At 42.1% G+C, this 20,123-nt stretch overlaps 1 protein-coding gene across 1 annotated transcript; it reads left to right on the top strand.

The window, feature by feature from the left end:
- The first annotated feature begins 1,874 nt into the window (after positions 1-1,874).
- LOC113483003 (cilia- and flagella-associated protein 298-like) lies at positions 1,875-10,087 on the top strand. The gene is made up of 6 exons (XM_026854203.1): positions 1,875-2,377; positions 4,128-4,195; positions 6,334-6,492; positions 6,974-7,105; positions 9,259-9,354; positions 9,450-10,087. Exons 1-6 carry the CDS (start codon positions 2,212-2,214, stop codon positions 9,558-9,560), a joined length of 732 nt encoding a protein of 243 aa, XP_026710004.1. The 5' UTR covers positions 1,875-2,211; the 3' UTR covers positions 9,561-10,087.
- The last annotated feature ends 10,036 nt before the right edge of the window (positions 10,088-20,123 follow it).

Here is a 20,123-nt window from a genome sequence, read left to right on the forward strand (position 1 = left end):
GGAGCGGGGCGGCGGCGCCGGGAGGGGGCCCGGCTGCGGCCTCGCAGGGCTTCTGTGCTGGCAGGAGTTAAGAGGCGCCGCTCAAGGCCCAGCCTAGCAGCACACAAGCCATCCTCCCCTCGATTTAAGAGAACAGCGAATACCCACCCGGAACCCCAAACCGTGTGTAAATTCCCACCTTCTGGTATTTTAGTAGTCCATCTGTTTTGGAGACCCCACGGCCCTGAGTTTTCTACTGTACACGGCTGAAAATTCATCCGTTGAGTGACTGAACTGCAGCCTGTCCCGTCCCATAGTGGCCGCATACATCCCTTCTGACCAGCGGCATACCCTGCCCGTGAACGACATTCTCACGCTGCCCAGCGTGTGCTTGGTGTGCAAGGCATCCGCTTGCTGTATGGTGGAGAGTCATTGGATGTGTCTAAATTAGGCCTATAGTTCAATTCAGGAGGTGGCTTTTGAAAAACATTTACTGTTTGTCCCTGCTGAGCCTCTTCAGTGTGCATTGTGGATCAGCCTGGGAACACAGGAGCTGAGATGCCCTTCAGATGAGGCTGACCCACACTCGTGTACGATGCTATCCTGAGGCTAATCTGAAAAAAATTCCAAAACCCAGACACCATAGTTAATGTATTTTCAGCACTCACTCTTTCTACAGATCTGCTGCTGTTGCTCCACAGTACTTGCTAATTTAGTCTTAGCCTTTATGTTTTTGTGTGGGTGCCTATATTCCCAGCCACGGGAATAGAATTGCTGTTTTTTGGGACTTTTGTACTTGTGATGTGTCTGTTATGAGATGGATATACTTTAATTAACATAGTGATAGTAAAGAGGCTGGAGGGCCTTCAAGGAAAGGGTCCTGTGAAGTGGACTGGCAGCTGAGTAAGTTGTTGTAGGGGAAAGTAGTGTGTATAGCTTGCAGGCTGTGGATCAGATGCTGTGGGCTTGGTAACGGAGTTGGGAAGCTGCATCCATGTGCTCTCTCTGTTCTCCCTGTGTGAGACTGTGCATTGGTAAGCAGCATTTACACCTCGTGTTGTCTCAGCTAGAATTATCCTGGACCGTTGCTTCTTGATTAGACATATTACTATATGTCTAGTACTCTTGATTAGACATATTACTGTAGAGATAAATTACTATAGAGACTTTTGTTAATTTTTTGTTTCATACTGGGTGTGATTCTGACTCTTTGGGTCAGATGTAGGATGGACAAAGCTATAGGTAGTCCAGTTACATATTTTCTCAACTGCAAAGAAATTAATTACTGTGTAACAATAACGTGTTTTTGAAAAAAGTTGCTTTCTGTTATAAATTTAGAAGCCAAAAGCCAAATATAGTTTTATAATTTTATTGAAATGAGAATAAGCAAAACCGCGTGGGCTACGCCAGGGAGTCTCCACTCCACCAACAAGGTACACTGTGTAAACAAAACCACGCCCTTTATAGTCTTTTCCTAATACATATTCATAAGATGGGTGTGTTTAGTCCACGCAAGTGTAGTGGAGATTCTCTGGTGGTGTTGAGGTGGGGTTCTCTGGTGTTCTTCCACTTCTCCTCTTCCTGCCGAAACGAGGGTCCTTCTGGTACTTTTCCATCAAAACAAGGGTTTGTCTGATACAAGGGTCTGTCTGGTAGCCATTACATAGTCTGAGATTACAAAGCCTCAAACCGATTTGAAGATAAAACCACAATAACCTTTCTCTTAACATAGATACATACATTATTTACAACACGTACGTTTGTATTAAAGGTCAATATATTTCATAAACACGAATCATCATCACATTTATTACACTTTCCCAAAAGTACTTAGAAAAAGGAATATGTTACTGTATAGCAATAACATGTTTTTGAAAAAAGTTGCTTTCCCAAAAGTATTTAGAAAAAGGACTATGCAGTCAGCTGAAGCTGACTTAAGAAAACCAGAAAGTTTATGGCCAGCAAGTATCATCTAGGTTTGCATACCTGCACTGTCATTTGTTACATTGTTTCATATATATCTGAAATATATTAATTGTAATATAATTACAGCATATATATCCATTTATATGTGTTTATATACCTTATTATTTATTCCATATACTTAGCTCTTTAAAAACTGAAGGTTAGGAGTAAGGTTTACCTGCATGTACATAATGTGGCAGGCTTTTGTAAATGATACATTTTCAATAATGCAGACTTTTAATCTTGTTCTCTACGTGCTTTAAAGAGATGGCAGAGCTGGCAGAGCATGGTGTTTTCTTGCCATATAATATGCAAGGACTGACAGATGAGCAAATTGAAGAACTGAAGTTAAAGGATGAGTGGGCGGAAAAGTGTGTACCAAGTGGTGGAAGTGTCTTCAAGAAGGATGAAATTGGGCGAAGAAATGGACATGGTAAATCAAATGTGAATGTTTGTTTCTTTCCCTGCAGACACAGATAATCTATAGTATAATGAGGAACACAAATCCTGTAATTTTGGACCTTTTGCTTTTGCCTCCCTGTCCTGAAAGAAGAAAAAACCTAGGAGATACCAAGTATACTTTTGATTTCAGGCCAGCATGTTAACCAGCTCATGGTTATTTGCTAATTATAAAAATCATCCTGTAAATAAACTGTTAAAGGCAGTCGTAGATTTGTTAAGTAGTAGCTATTTCAGGAGCCTGTTTTCACAATAGATTAGTTAAACTATCTGTTACATACCTATGTCTTCTGTAACATTGATTTAAAAGCCTAAATAGTAATTTCCAACACCTGTGCTATAGTGCTTGGAAGTGAACTCCAAAGATAAGTAAACAGTTATCAGAAGCAAGTTTGCCTGTTCCACTTGAATTTATTCTCCCCATTTGTAAATGTATACTTGAGTGTTGTTTTCCTTCAGAGGCACCAAGATACATTAACAGGTTGTTTTTGTAATATTTCTCCTTTTTTCTCATTGAGCATGACTCAGAGTTACTAAACTCAGTCCTGTTGCTTTTTGTTTCTGCAACTCCAGGCAAGAAGTTTTGCCTTAGCACTTGGTATGTGTATTGAGCACCACTTTACAGTCGAAAGCATGAGGACTGATTGCACAGAAGAGACTGCGATTGTCTTCTTGCTGTCTGTGCCTCTACTCCCAACACTACAACAGCCCTTGTCGGGTCAGCAGCCCTTTCGACGTTGCTTGCAGGGCAGCTCAGTTGAGGAGGAATCTTTGAATAATTTAGTCTTAACTTGTCATATGCAAACAGCTTAGTCCAAGTGTCTCATTTTGAGGAAAATAATTCTTCTAGCACAACACATTGCCTAATCAAATTTAAGCCTTTGCTGAACTTGATAAAGAGCTTAAATTCTAGGTAAATGTTTTTCCTCCTGTGTTCTCAGAAAGAGCTGAGTGTCTCATGCGTAGGCATGCGGACAAAGCCTGTCTTGTTTGGCATGGTTGTTAGCAGTGTCGGGCCTTGCAGTAGAAGTTTGCAAGCAACTTCAGTGTAAGGACAGTACCAGTTTTACTTGTACCCTGGCATTTATTTGTTAGTGGGAGGACAGCTTTGTAATTAACAAAGTTATAATACTGAACAGCGTGTAGATGTGGGCCAAACTAAATACGATCAAATTATGCATTTATGTGTTCATCTGTGAATATGATTTAATTTGTTTCTTGTATTTGAGGAAAGGCTTGTTATAACAATTAAAATAGGTAGCTATGATATGAAATGCACATTTTATTTGTAAAACTGCATTTGATGTTAGATTGAGATTTTAATTAGAAAAAAGTCAGAAAACTCCAAAGTCTTGACCCCAGTTAAAGCACATCTACCAGTACAGGCCATGATAGTCAGGGGAAGGAGTCTTGCTTTCAGTTGTAGGAATATGTGATTATGGCTGTTGCTTTCTACTCAGTACTTTTGTCCCAAATACCACTCAAATGTTTTCCTGGAAAAGTGTAAGTTTGGCTATCCTGTGAAAAATGCTGGTTTGTTTCTTAAGTTAGTAAGAAATAGGGCAATGAACTATCAAACTGGTAAAGAGACAGCAACTTAGTAGTGTCTTTCTCTTGCTTTGTGATTTAACAATGTTTCATTTGCTTACCGTAGGGAATAACCTGGACAGGTCCTTTGCTTTGAAGTAAATGTAGACTGTTAAATATGTGTCCCTTATTTTTAGCTCCAAATGAAAAAATGCAGCAAGTTATAAAGAAGACAATAGAGGAAGCCAAGGCATTAATCTCTAAGGTAAGTTTCCTGAAGTAGCATGTGATATGTGGGACTCTCTTAATAGGTACTATGTAGTTGGGCAGCTTAAGAAAAAATAGACTTTTTTCAATACAAGGGATGACAATTTTTGAGTAATATCTTGAAGTGATGTGAATAGTGTAGTAAAAACTGACATTTCTGTTAATGATTTTCTTAATGGCTTTTGGCAAGCTGGTTCAACAATTTAAGGAATCAGATATTGAAACTCCAAGTGAATGCTGGCAGCTAAAACCACACTGAATGATTAAATCACATTTAATTTTACCCACATGCCCTTAATTTGCTGTTGGTGCATTCTTCAGGCAAATGCTTGTCGTGTTTTCTGGTGAAAAATTAACTGCATTCTGTGATGTTCATGGAATAAAATACCTTTTGCTTGTTAACCTAGCCTTTTGAGTTTTATGTATAATTAATTGAAAAATGTGTTCTATTCTCTTAGATTAGGCCTTGGTTTTACAAGCACTTGGTCTCATGGTCAGTCTCAGTGAGTTTCCGTGTTTAAAGAAAAGCGTGAGGGGATGCCCTGATGGGACTATAGTCTCAATTATTCAGCTTCACTTTATCAAATCTCTAGATGCTCTGTATTGTGTTTCAGCTTTTTTGTGACTTTGAAACACAAATTAGGTAATATTTATTATCAGATTTCATGTTTTAAACATCTGCAAGTAATCTTCTTCTCCCCGCCCTTACAGTTCTGGGAATTGGTATGCGTGAAAGTTTAAAACATCTTTACACCAGTTATGCAAATAGATAATGTTACTGAATTGTTAATGTTGCCTGTGCACTTAAATTGGCTTTCTTGGCTGTTTTGTTGCTGATAACAGTGTCATATCGGTCATTTAGAGTAATCAAGTCAGTGTTTCCAAAGACCTCATGGAAATAAACAGAGGAGCTTCCCTGTGGCCTGGCAGCGCTTCCAATGTGCTGAGTTGCAGCAGACCTTTCCTGAATTGAGGCAGGATTTCAGCCAAACCATTATGAGTCATAGCAAAATCTAAGCAAAATCAGAGATGTTTCAGATTAAAGCTTCTGGACTATAAAGATTTTCTCCAGATGGACTTTTTTTTCCCTGTTGATTTGTATCTCATCAGCTCTATTTATAATCAGGGAGGAAATTAATAATGTGTAGGTTTACTTCTTGAGTCAAAAATATCTGCAGATCCAGTTTCCACTTTGCAGGTCTTCCTGGGTGAAACTTCCAACTATATATTATGCTGTCATGTACAATAAGAAGTTGCAAAATTGCTGCACTGTGTGCTGAATTACTCTTGAAATTACTGCCATTCATTGGTGAACGAAGTTAAGGGTAGTGTGGGAAGTGGTTTGTTAGATTCATCACTTTATAATGATGAAAATGAAATATGCCTGTGTATTTAAAAAAAAAAAAAAGTTGATCATCTGAGATTCAGACACCAGTTGTACTTGCCAGTTAACTAGTTTAAGAATGTCCACAAGGAGGCAACATTCTCTTACTCTTTTTTTTTTTTATAAACCTTGTCGGTTAAAATACTGGAACTGTTAAATCTGTAAGCAAAAGCTTTCTTTCTTGTCTTCTACATGCATCTTGTTTTTCCTCTATCCATTAGAGTTTGGAATGATCTCAAGTATTTGATCTTACAGATCACTGCATATGCCATGCAATACGCCAAGCTTTACTTTTCTGCTCACATGTGCTCTGTATTTTTTTCTCAAGTTTTAGGCCTCTTCTCTAGCCCTTGCTTGAATTCTGCTGTTTTGAATCTTGTTTGTGAATCACAACTTCTTGGAACAAAAGACTCCCCATCCAATTTCTGTGGTCATACACATACTTCTTGGAATGCCTGTATCCCAGAGATTTTTATTACTAAATGTCTCCTGCACAATTTAGTGAAGATCTCTCTTTTTTATTATTATTATTTCTTTTATTTTTCCCCCAGCATAAGCAAGCTAAATGGAGGGGGCAAAAGTGATGTATTCAGAAACCAATATACAAAACAAGAAAATTTGCGCTTCTATTATCTTTGCACAGCCAGTTAGCTTTGCTCAAATATCACACTGTTGAACCTTTGAACTGACTACAAAGCAAAGTCTTTCTGCATATTTTTTTAAATTACCAGTGATCCCTGCCTGTATTTCAGAAACAAGTTCAGGCCAATGTGTGCATTAATATGGAGATGGTGAAAGATGCATTGGACCAGCTCCGAGGGGCTGTGATGATTGTGTATCCAATGGGATTGCCTCCACACGATCCAGTTAGGATGGAGTTTGAAGATAAAGAAGACTTGTCGGGAACTCATGTATGCAGTAATGTATTTGGGTTATATGTAGTGCCTGGGTTAAATATGTGCTATGCTGTTCTCCATTTTATCAGGTTCTTTTCATTTGCATGGCAAACTTTGTTTAATATTTTTGTCAGTTGATGTGAAAGCACACCAATAGTTTAACTAGAGATAATATGAATGAAGTTTATTCAAGTGTTATGTACAAAGTTCAGGTAAGTCCGGGACTCATTTTAAATAGCTTGTAATTTCTTTCTAATACCAGTATTGAGAATGTATTGCTCAAAGTGTTCGTTAGGTCAAGATTGAATGGAATATGAATGAAAATGCTGTAGATTAGTATGAAGAGAACAATATAGCAGAAGTGTAGCACAAAATTACACTGGCCTTTCTGTTAGGAATTCCAGAAAGATTTTCCCAGAAGATTTTTCTGGTTTTGAAAAAAAGCAACAATCAATACCCCTCCCAGCACTTCACCTTGTTTGTTTATTTGTCACAGGCTGGACTTGAAGTTATAGAAGAATCAGAAGCACAGTTATGGTGGGCAGGAAAGGAGCTGAAAGAAACAAAGTTGCTCTCTGACTATGTAGGCAGAAATGAGAAAACTACCATCATTGTCAAGATACAGAAAGTAAGTATTGCTGGGAGATTTCTTTACAAGTTACTCACCTTTGTCTTCCCAATTCTCCATGGAAGGGAATTGTCCATGAGTGTATAAAATGGATTAGATTAGTTCTGGCTTGAGTGTCTTAAAACTATACATCTATTTTAAGGGTTTAATATCTTATATTCTAAATTTTTCTTTAGTAATTCCTTTGCCTGTCAGTTAAATACTGTAGTTGCTCTTACTTGCTCCATAGCACTTTTTTTTTTTAAGTACAGCAAAGAGGTATTTAAAAATAGATGAAATACAAATGGAAAAGTTTAAAAAAACCTCAGCTGACTCTTCACTGAATCTCAGTGCACAGACCCAGTCATTCACTCTGCCCAGTTTTTCTAATTGTACTTGTGAATGTTTTCCTCTCAATATTCTGGCCTTTAAAAAACAGTTTTAGCATTTTGTGCATATGTGGTGTGGATACTTCTCACCCCCGTTTCAGTCTGCTGTGTGTCTGAAAGACAGTGTCTGTAACTCAGTCATTTCCTGCCTGTGGTATCCTGACTTTCTTGATGGCAGGTCCTCAGACTGTCTCAGTTGCCTTGGAAATGTGGACATGCATCTTCTTTGCGAGGACACAGGTGGTGGCAGAGACTGAACTTACGCTCTTCCAAAGTGCTCAGTGAGAACTTGCTGAGTGCTAGAAGGAAGAACAAGCTACTGGGCCTGTACCACCCAGTGGTGCTGTCTGCAGCAGCTCACCTAAAGCTTTCAGCTGAACTTTCTTAAATGAGACTTTCCAGCTGTCAGTTGTGATAAAACAGATGAGGCCTTCTGCATTGATTATGAGCACAGGTCTGAGTCATCCTCTGGAGTAGTGAATGAAGATGAGGCAAAGATCTCCTGCTGCTCCTCAGTTTATAGACCTGGTGCTTCAGCAAAAGCGTGTCAGACCACCTGGTGTCTGACACAATGGTCATGTTCTTGCAGTATGAGGATTAGTACCAAGTTACTGGGACTGTTCATTATTTTTTGGACAAAATGATTTTGTACTAACTCTGCAGTTGTGTTCATCTCTGGTGAGAATGCCATACCAAAGGGAAGAACATTTGGTGTTTCAGTTCATTTTCTGAGCTTTGTCAGAAGATAATCACCCCGTTCATGTGGATATGTGTGTCTCTATAAAATCACATTCAGAGGGTGCTTTTGTGAATGTCAAATGTCTCAAGAGTACTTACCTGTAGCTCAGAATTATTCTGGAGCTGCGTTTTACTTCCACGTCAGTGAGAGCTTCTCTGCCACAGAAAGCATAAATATTTATGGTGGATGTTATTATTTCCAGGTGTCTGTAATAGAATTCCTCAAAGATAAGTGATTTGTGTGTTTGTCATTTAGAAGACCAGAATTTCTTTATCTTTCAGGGTGACTGAAAAATTGTGTGACAACTCAACAGCCGTTGAAGTGTAGGCTCCTAGGAAAGTTGTCTTACTGTTTATTTAGTTGATAGACCTCTTCAGAGAATACAGGGTAGTACAGTGGTTTTCTATCTGAGAAGAGATGCCTGCATTCTTGGGTTGGAGAGCTAAATTGAACCACCTCAGAGTCTTTTTTGTCCCAGAAAGGATTCACCATATCCATTCAAACTGTTCCATTTGCTATTGTTGACAATAGCTGTCATCAGCTATTTTCTGCTGCATACATCATTTCTTCCATGAGCACAGCTGGAAAAAAAAAAAAAAATTATTTGTACTAACAAATTTATTTTATTTGTAGTGGTTTGTAACTGTCTGCCTTCCCTGCTTGACTAAGTCATATGCCATCTTGAGACTGTATTAGCAGGGGAGCTGAAGATGGATGAGCCCATCCTGAGAAATGTAGAATGACCTTAAAACAGAGAGATTTATTATGTCTTTTAGAGTAGAAGTTTAAGTAAAATAGACTCAATCCTGTTTGCCGCTTCCACTCATGTCCACAAAATTGACAACATGATTCAGATGCTGAGATGAAAAAATAATTCTCGCTTGAATGCAGCAGAAGTTTCTCAACATTTATTTTCCTGTCCCGTGGGACCTTACTAAATTTGAGAAATCCCATTGTCTGAAGAAAGATGTTGCTATCTTTGCATAGCAGCTTCTCTTTTGCATTGCAAATGCCATCATAAATAAAATTTATGATTTTCCTTTCAGAAAGGACAGGGAGCTCCAGGGCGTGAACCTCTGATTAGTCATGAAGAGCAAAAACAGATGATGCTGTATTACTACAGAAAGCAGGAGGAACTTAAGGTAACAGTGTCTTTTTACTGTATTTGAGCTGTGCTATTGTTTAAGGGCAGTTTACATTCGTTGCTGCCTTCTTAACCTGTTGGTTCTCTTTATAGAAACTAGAAGAGGATGATGACGACTCATTTCTGAATGCTGAGTGGGCAGACAACCATGCTTTGAAAAGGCAATTTCATGGTGTAAAAGACATTAAATGGGGGCCGAGATGAAGCTCTGCGAACACCTTTTTGCCTCTTTAAGCTGTTTGGTTGATACACTTGTTTGCAATGTGCAGTAGATTCTCCTGACGAAATCTGAAATTGTCACTTCCATAGCAGATGCCTGTTTCAGCCTTAGGTTTTCAATAAGTGTTTACATTTCTGTTTAACTGTAGAAGCACTTGCCTCTGCAAAGAATGGAAGCGATCCTGTCGAAGTTTGTTATTTTATTAGAAACTTGTAATTTGAATATTAAATATTAAACTATTTCACAGATGATATATCTAGTAAATATGCGCTAGAAGGTTTGGTAATGTTTTGGGTGGTCTTTATACTTTCTTGCATTTCCTTTAGATGGTATGATCTGTAGAAGGTAATTTATTTTATAAGAAATCATTTTTTCCCAGGCTAATCCTGTGAAAGTTAGTGACTTTTATCTTCTTGTTTGCATTTCAACATAGCTAGACTATCCTTTTGAAATGAGTTGACCTCTTAGCAATTGTTTGAAGAAAGTATTTTTATATAAACACAAATAACATTAAAATCCTTGTGGAATGCTTCATTTTCATTCTTTTGGTTTATTTTTTTCATTGACATTTGGAAGCCAACCTGTTGATCTCATCCAGTTTAACAAGCTGTTAGCCATGATGCTTTTATATAAAGATTGACAGAAATCCATTTACAAAAGTAAGCATCATTTGCAAGTAGGCTGGATACAGTAAAACCAAGTTTAACAGGGCAAGATCTCTAACATGGAAGTACTTCTAAGATTATGACTGAATTAGAAGTGTTTAATTTCTAACAAATCAGCATTTTAAATTGAGAAATAATGAAATTTATTGGAGTGTTTCCACTATATGCTTAATGTTTAGGATCCTTTTACCATTTCTAAAATGTACCATCGGTTGGTTCTGGGTTCAAGACTAACAAAGGAGATGCTAGTAGGCTTGAAGCAAACGTTGTGTCTGGTTTTGAAAGGAGGATTCTGATTTGGGATGCTATATGACTAATGGATAATTAAATCTCTAGAATTATCTATGTCAGTAATCAATGTTTAGATACAAGTTGCTCAAGTTTTACATGTTTAGGCCTCTGAGTCCTTAAAGGAGATGCTTTTCTCTGGAGGCAGATGTGCATCCTCATCAGGTCGCTGAGCAGTGGAAAGCCAGGGTGCCCTGAAAACTCTGTGTGAGGATCAACTGAGTGTTTTAAAAAGAGGTGAACTGGCGTGGGCACTCACCACCCACAGCTGAAATGATGTCTCTGATCACACCCCAAAGCAGTTGTCCCTAGGGCAGCAGGGAGCTGAGAGTGCCAAACTCTTCAGTTCTGTGGCACGGAAAGGCAAGCCGGCTAAGCACCTTGGGTTTGTAGTTTGCAGTAGACTTTGGGACACCAAGTTGCCCCTGCCCACGTCTGCTTCCTTTCTACCTGAGCCAAACTAGATCACGTTCACAAACTACATGAGTCTTAAGAACAGGCAGTTGCCTGTCAGCATGTAGTTTAAGTCAAATGGTAATGTGAAATATTCTTTGCAGTTGCCATGTTATGGCACTGTGGTGCTAGGGTGCTCAGCAACTCTGGAAGTCAGATGGGTTTTGTTTGCTGCCTGAACTTACACCCACATTTGACATTTTTCATTGATAGTTTTTTTTGTCTTATTCATGCCCTAATCCTCATGTCAGGAGGGCTTAGTGGCAGAGACACTTGAAAACAAACGTCTGCAGTATTATCAACCAGAAGCTTCCTGCCTTGCCAAACCTGCCAGTGCAACAAGATGGAAGTAAATGCTGTGATCATTGACTGTCCCCTAAAAATACCTGGCTGTGGCTCTCCAGGCTCACAAATCGCTATACTTCTGGCTTAAATCTCTCTGCTTGTTTGAGTCATTGTAAAATAACAAAAAGAAGGTGTTTTGTTAGTCATTTATTGATGGAGAAAAAATTACCATTTTCTGTAAATAGTATGGTTGAAGAGACACTGATCAAGTTAAAGTGTTTGCTGAACTCGCAGCTGCAAGATTGAGTACAGAAAAGAGAATTAATGGCATTCAGGGAACTATTAATGATGTTTTTACTTCAATCACAGATTCTTTTAAGAAAATTTGATGTCTGATAGTTTTTCTTGAATATCAACTTATTGAGTATCAACAGTAACATGTTTTTTAACAAAAGAAAATACAGTATGTGGGATTTTTCTAAGTTGCAAAACTTCAAATATTTTATATTTAAAAACTACTTGGAATTATTTCTATGTGGCAAGAAAACAGAGTGTGTTTTAACAGAACACTTTGTTCTACCACTTTGTCAGATGAAAATCAGTGTCCTGTACAGCTCTTTGGAAACTTTTAACCATTCCCATAGCTGAAGGCTTTTTTCCTCATGTCCTCCTTTGTTGTCATCAAAGGGTGGAGTGAAGAAAATCTGGAAATACTTGATTTCTTAATATCACTGGCATTGCAGCCCACGGTGAATGTTCTTGAGCCGTAAGTGGGATTGGGAGCACTCAGTAAAATCATTATAAAATCATAAAAGTCATTGATTTAGTATAAAGGTTGTTAGTGACCCAGCTCCTGCTCCCGACCCAGTCCTAGCAGTTGTAAGAGGCCCAGGTTGCCAGAGGTGTTGCTGTGGCTTTTAAGGGGGCTTCTACAGATACAAAACCTCTTCCCCCCCTCTCCGCTCCCCTGCAATGCTCTCCTTCGGGATTTTGCAGGGATGTGTACTAGTGCTGTCTGAGAGCCCAAATTTCAGAACAGGTTCTGCCTCGAAAGTAATTATTTTGTTTGGGCAGTTATATATACATGCTTCAAAAAAAAATCAAATTACTATAGATTAATGACTTGGGGTTGTTGCACATTTGTCTTCCTCTTTTCCAACAACGTTCTGAAATATTTATGTCCTTTTGGCAGCCAGAAAAAATGTAGCCCTGTTGATAAGCTTTTGAAGCAAGTTGGGTGGCAGCCTGGCAGATTTTGTATCCGAGGAGGAGTTACAACCTGACAGTTCCCAAACTTAATTCCTCCAGGGATCACTTTGTCTCTCCTGCTGCTGGTGACAACTCTTCCCCTCCCCAAAATTTAATTTTACAAGCTGGCTGAGGACAGCCAACTTTGTCGTGCGATATTTGTCCTGCTGACCTGGAAGGGAGATTCCTGAAAGACAGACTGCCCGTGAGCTACCCGAGGTGGAGATCCACTCCAGAATCAGGGGTTACAACGTGGCCTTACCTTGTGGGGCTTGTTTGTTGGCATTTATGCACCCTGAACAGTTTTTTAGTGGAAGTACTTATTTGCCTGCTCTTCATCATTTGAAAGTAGCTTTTTTTAGTTACAGCATTGAGTTTAGTGGCCTTGACAGGAAGCTTCCCAGATGTTTTGGATCAGTTATAATGAATGCTTGAAAATACCCGACTGAATCCCTCTTACAAATAGAGCTTTCATCTTAGATTAGTATTATTCTGAGGAGTTTGTTCTGTGGGCTCCCAGTCCTGTAAATAACTGAAGTCATTGTTGGCTTTTGGCCATTTGATTTAATGTCCTTGATACCGAGAAAGTACTCAATAGCAGAGAAAGCAGAATGAAAATAACATAAGCAGTAAAGTATCTATGCTCGTTGGATCTTGCTTGTTAAACCCCGCTGCACATCCACGGCTGCAAGTTACTGGTTTTCCGTGACAAAACCCTAACGTGTTACTAGTGCCTTCCTCCCCAAAGAGCTCTCTGCAACTGGCATACATGTCAAAGGAGCACAAGAAGTATTATTTTTCCAAGACTTGTTGAGTTCTTGTTTCAGTGAAAAAGAGACTTTTAAATTACCATTATACAGAGGATTCCGAGGGGGGTGTTTGAACAGGATCTTTGATTATGGTGCTTATTGTCATCTTGTCTCTAAAAGTAAGGAAAACCAGGAACAGGAAATAATTAACACAGAAGAGACTCCATTTTACTCTGCATACCTTTGACTGCTGTTCTTAGCTGAGGAAACTGTCAGATCAATGCTCTTCTGAGTTCTCATGACAGTGTCTTTTCATATGCTGGATTCATTTATTATGGCTGAAATTGAATGAGCTTATTGGAAAAAGATGAAATAATATAGGAACAAAGCAAAGCCTATATGTACCTAAATATCTAAAGAATTTGAGAATTATGAGATAGGAACACCACATGTAGGTTTACAAATTTGCAAAAGCGTTTTATCTTTCTTCTAAACTGTTTATTTCTGGAAATTTGATAGCAGACATGCCCTTCCAGAATGAAAATCTGTTCTCTATCAAAGGACACGCACAGCAGAACATTGCTAAAATGTTTGTTTTGTAGCCATATCACCATCCCGATTAATGGAAACTCACATTATGTGTTGTGAGAGTTGCTAATGCCATTACAGTCCTTAATGTGCTATTGACGTTTCCTTGAAAAGGAGGGTGAGAGGAAGCAAGGCACAGGCCCTTTGCTCTGTGTGGACGTGGCTCCGGTGCCGCTTTCCCTGCTCCCTGAGAGGAAGGCTGCACTCTCCGGCGTGCGAGGTGGGCGCTGCTCTGCCCTGGGATGCTGCCACCACCCCCAGCCTGCCCCGTGCCTGCCGGTGGGTTCTTCTGATCCATGAATGTATTGTCCTGTATCATTCCACTGCTTGAGGGTTACTGGCAAAAGCCACTGGGAAGCAGGAATTGGGTTGTTGTACTGGAAGCTCTTAAAACAGGGTGAGCCTAATATACAGAACGTGTTTTAAAATACTCCAGTAACATTTCCTGATTGTTTTCCCTCTCTGTTCCCCTTCCCCTGCCCACAAACCCTTGTGCTCTGTTGCAGGTTTTCCAAATGGCAGGAGGGTACTGCTGTTGGCACGGCTGCGGGATGGGGTGTCTGTGGTGGGCTGCTGTTGCTGCAGAGGTGACCCCAGTGGGGAGGTGAGCACCCAGTCCTTAACTCCATGCCCGAGGTGGGGGACCAATGGGCACAGGTAGCTGGAGCCACTGCTTTTGGCAGTGCTGATGTCCCTCTGGGGTGCAGCTCTTGTTCCTGCTCAGCACTGACAACCATGGGAGCCTGCAGAGGTCTGCCATGATGGGGCCAGAAAGTGGAGGACACCCACCACCATTGACGGCAAGGTCTCCCTGCCAGCAGACAGGAGGATTTTCCAGCTGCCGGTGGCCTCCTGAGCCTGTGCGCTCTGGCACACTGGTGTTGGAGGAAGATGCAACGAATTGCATCTGCCTGCTTGGCTGTCAGTGGTGTGTGAGTCAGGAGTCACCAAGAGCACGAGCTTGTGCCTTTCCTCTGGCTGTTCCCATCCTTGCCCATGATCTCAGGGTGCTGGGTGACAGGGCGGCAGCGGCCTGTGGCACCCACGGGCTGGCCCCTCCTTGCCACCCATCTCTGGCTGCATGCGTGTGCTGGGAGCATGGCTGTGCCTCACCCAAACCCACCTGCCCACCCGTGTCAAGGGCTCTGCGTGTCCCCGTCCCCTGCCCCGGTGAGTACAGGCCATACAGCAGCTACAGCGGGATTGTGTTGGGAATGAGGAAGTTTATAGCAAAAATAGGAAATCTGGCACTTCCTCAAGGAAAATTAAAAAGATAATAATTGTTTTATTCCAAGGGTCATGTTTGTGAGAGCAGGTCTCAGCAAGGGCTGAGTAATACAGCCAAGAACTTACAATATTGTCATTTAAAATCTGTTGTATGGGGATTTTTTTTCCCCTCATAATCAGTATACAGCTGCCACTCATGCACTGTGTAAGGATCTGGGGGCAACGCTGTGTTAAGTGCTGTGAGGTTTCATATCACCTCTCCTTTGTCTTTCACTCAAGCAACAGCTCCTGCAGTTTCAGTTTAAGGATTCAGCCTATAATTGTCCCCAGCACAGTGGTCAGTTGTGAGTTTGCAGCTCTGATTCTTCCTGCCTCTCCCAGCAGCCTCATTCAGAAAAGGACATTTCACCTCTTTCCTGATGAGGGATTTTTTTGGAAATTCTATTTTAAATTTTTGCTGCAGATAGATCAGCAGGGTGATGGAGTTGCAGTGCAGCCAAAAGGCTGGAGAGCAGGGTTGTTGCAGCTCCAAAGGCTGGCTTCCAGATGTGGTTAGAGCTGGTTACAGGCTTATAAAAACAATTTAGGTTGGGCTGACCTCTCGAGGGCTGCTGGTCCTACCATGCACTTGAAGCAGGTCCTGATTATGAACTAGATCCAGATTCAAAACTAAATCACATTGCTCAGGGTCCCGATTTTTCAAAAGAAAAACCAACAAACAGGCAGCTCCATTGTGACTGGACCTACCAAGGTTTCCGACAGATTTTTATCTCCTGGCTGCTTGACTCGCATGAAGAAGGTGTGATCTCTGGCTGCCACTTTCAAGCTCTCACTACTACAGAAGAGCAACTGGGTATTATCATCATGTCTTCAGGTCTTAAAAATACACGGTCTTAAAAATGCAACGGTCTTAGAGTCTGCGGATTTGTATAGGGCTGAGTCAATGCTCACCTCGCAGCCAGCACGTGGGTGATTCTCTACAGCCATAATTACTCTGCACCAGGGATCATTAATGGATAGGCAATATTATTGTGCATTGCACAGCCCCTGGATGCATATTTCTCAGGTGCCCTGTGTGTTTGAAGGCACGTTCCCAGCATCTGATCCCTGCCCAGACTGTAACCAGGATGCCACCAGAGTAGTTTGTAACATCAAGCTAAGATTTGTCTCTTTCTCCACAGAAGCCACAAGTCCTGACATTTTCTACAGTGCTGGAAAAGGAGCTTTTTACTGCAGTGCTATGCCAACTACATGTTGGGGCTGCTTTTTTTTTTTCTTTCTTTTTTTTCTTGCAGAAATGAGGACATGAGAAAAAAAAAAATCAGTCCCCTATGTGCTGAAGGACATCCCTGGAGAACATCCCAGGGGCATCTCAGAGTGCCTGGACCAAGGGTGACCACTGTGGGCAGCCACCCAGGGGCCTGTTGGGGTGGCAGTGCTCAGGGCTGGCAGGAGCCCCACTTTCTCTTCATTACTGAAAGTGACACCTGGCAGCAGAGCAGGGAGCATCCTCAGCACTGCTGGAACTGTGGGGTGAGGTGCACCAGCAGACAGGCTATTTTGGCACAGGCCTGGGCAGTACAGCGTGCTGGCGTAGGGCTCTGCATGCTGCGAACTCTGTGGGGCTAAGCTGTGCTCCTTGGCAGGGTCTCTGTGTTGCTTTCATGCTCCTGAGCTGGAATTTGGCTCTCTGGCACCCTGAGGACAACAAGCACTGCCACCTTGGTGGTGTCCTTCAGGGCTCACTCCAAAGCTCACTGGAGAGTGACCCCCATTTGCTTCACAGGGTCTGGGTGGGCTTCGGGAGACCAAGAAAACCCACTGCAGATGACATCACAGGTGACATGAAATCCCCTACTTGGCCCCAGATGAAGCCAACTGGATGGTTTCCACACCTGGTTCCTCTCCTTCACTCCTTGCTCACAGGTGAACAGTTTTGCTTTCCCAGGTTTTGCTTTCCCAGGTTTTGCTTTCCTAGGTTGCTCCAGGCTCTACCCTCACCACAGCTTGCCCCCAGCCCTGCCCCCCTTCCTTCCCTGCCACCCCCAGCACCAGCACCCCATCCCACTGACCACAGCTGCCTCCAGCAAAATCACAGGGTCACACCAGGGATTTTTGGCCACGGTGTCACACAAGTGTTAGGTGCCACACCTGAGTGGCTGCCGATAAAAGGTGCACGTTTCAGAAGGATTTGTTTACTGCTTCCTGGAACCTCACGCAGGGATTCCTGGTGGTAAACTCAGGGTTATTTTAAAGGCAGGAGTGGAGAGTTAAAACAGCCACACCAGCATTGCACATCGCCTTCCAGCAGGTGTAGGTGTTAATGCTGGGTCATATGATTTTCAAATGCACGTCATTCCCCCAGCCATGCGTGTAGCATGAACCTAATAGTTATGGCCAAACAACCTGCAAGTTCATCTTTGTAATATTTTCTTCTTGGGCTGCTCTTCTGGGCAGCCACAAGGATTTTACTGCTGAAACTTCATCCTGCTGCTAGCCCTGAATGGCCTCCCCATGGTGTTGCTGCTGCCCTATGGCACCCTCCTCAACGATATTTCTGCCCTTAGCCTGGAAATGAAGTAGATACAGGCTACAGCATTTCTGCTTCTTGATTTTTCAGTTTACACATCCCACTAATAACTAGCCAAATCAAATTGCTTCTTACCATTGCTCCTGTCCCAGTAAAGCAGACATGCCATTGAAAAGAGCCTGGCTCACTGTACACACCGTTTCTCTTTAATTGGCATATGCTGTGTTTTCCCATTAAATCATGATTTGTGTGCGCTTGGGTCAGGTAAGTATGCTCCCCATTAATTTTCTGGTTTCTATGCTGGATGCTTTTTCTGCAGAGGATGTCTCTTCAGAAAGATTGAAATAATTCAATGTTCATTTGTCAGGTTTTTACTTGCTTGTTTTCATTCTAACTTTCAGACTGCTGTGAACATTTGGGAACAAGGTGAACCACTAATGATAGCTTTCCCCAACTAGACTTGGAATGGTTATGCAAAAAGAATAAAATAGCAACCCAAACTCAGACTACAAGCAATTCTGTCAAGGGAACAGTTCCTGAGTGAATCTCGACCTCAGAGTCTGGAGCAAAAGCTGCTTTTCATGCCCTGCTGAGTTATTCCTGGTGCTGGGGTTTGTGATTGGGCTTTGTCACCATGTCTGAGGATGCATTTAAACAGGGATGCATTATTAAGCACTTGTTTTTTCTTCACGAAATACATTCCCAGAGGCTGTGAAAGTCTCTATATTGGGAAGCGGGCTCTTCTCTGGCACCTGCAGATATCTTTTACTGCCCACATGCAGCTTGTGGCGGCAGGCAGGGAGGAAAATCAGGAGGGTATCAGGTCTGTTAAGTCATTTAAAGGCAACTGTGCAAAGGTAACAGAAAAGTAAATTGGTAATCTTCACTTTAATACAAAGGATTTTTTCCCTCCAGGATTGTAAAAATAGATGAGATTGCTGGGATTTCGGAAAAGTGTTTTGCTCCAAGGAAGGGACTAACCTGTAAGTTACAAACTGCTTTCTGTTGATCTGCTGCCACTTTGGTTGCTTCATCACCAGGAATGAACACTCCTGTTTTCAGATGGGAACCCCAAAGCAGGCCTGTCAGATGGAAGACATGCATGGATGAAGTGAACAAAACAACAGGGAAAGGACTTATGGTTCCCAGTGGCAGGATCAGAGGCAATGGGCACAAACACACACGAGAGGTTCCCTCAATGTCAGGAAACACTTTTCCTGTGAGGGTGACCGAGCACTGGCACAGGTTGCCCAGAGAGACTGTGGAGTCTCCATCCCTGGAGATATTCAGAAGCCGCCTTGACAGGCTCCTGGGCAACCTGCTGTAGGTGGCCCTGCTTGAGCAGGAGGGGTTGGACCAGATGCCCTTCAGAGGTGCCTTCCAACCTCAACCATGTGTGATTCTGTGGCCAGCCCTAGGACATGCTAATGTACACAGGCTTCAGCAAAGTGAAAGTCTGGTGGAAAGACTAACTCACAGGTGTTGTTATGGTGTTAGCTTCAGGACTAAAACCCTATGGAGGCTTACAGATAAAAAATGAGGAAATAAAATACGGCAATTTTAGTGAATTAAAACATTAACTTCTAAACAGGTGACAGGACAGGTAACTTCTAAAAATAGATCACCTGGAGATCAGCTGGCCTGTAGGCCCCAGGCTTTTCAGAAGGAAGTTTGACTGGGGCTCATCATTTTGGGGAGACAGCCAGAGCAGGACCCTGCGCTGGGAAGAGACAGCCCCCAGGAACCCCTGCCCTCAGCCCTGTGCGTTGGAGCCCACTCTACAGTTGAATGATGGCCTCTTTGTAGAAGGAAAAGGCTCCATGTTTTTACTAGCATGGTCTATCAGCAGGGGGAATTGTTGGGATGTAGATCACTCTCTTTCTGACAGGGAAATGGGTGGCACCTGCCCCCATGAGTCAGAAGGAAGAAACCAGCTCCTGACCAGAGCTGTCCCACACTTACCCAGAGGGCCAGCAAAAGGAAAACCTGCCTTCTTCCACCCTCGGGACAAAGGCACAGGGCTTTCCAGACCAAACCTATTCATCAATATCATGCAGTGGCACAGGCTGTGATGACTTTCTATTGGAAAGAGGGAGAGTCGAGGCCCAGCGGGCGGGCGGCCAGGCCCCCGGGCTGCGCCAAGCATTTCATACAGTTTCCCAGTGCCACGGGTGACCTCAGCTTGCCGTCCATCTCCTCAGCCTCTCTTCCTTCCGCTGATAGGATGCTAATTGCTGCTAAGATTTTTCCAGCTGAGCATGGGATTGCGCCTTAGTCATTTGAGCAAGCTCCCTTCCTCCCTTTAATGTTTTCCCATGCTTAATCCAACTTTGTATAAGTAGGAAATGACAAGTCATGTCACTTTTTTTCTTTCCAAGTGTTTCATACTACTTCACTCTACCTAGACACACAGCATCTGAGTGGGAAAGCACAATGGATTCATGAAGTATTACCAATAGGAAGTGACATTTTTCCTCCTTTTGTTCAGTAAATTCCCTATGGACTGCAGTTAAA

This window comes from Athene cunicularia, assembly GCF_003259725.1.
Source record: "Athene cunicularia isolate RWA chromosome 1 unlocalized genomic scaffold, athCun1 chr1_part1, whole genome shotgun sequence".
Taxonomy (NCBI): Eukaryota; Metazoa; Chordata; class Aves; order Strigiformes; family Strigidae; genus Athene; species Athene cunicularia.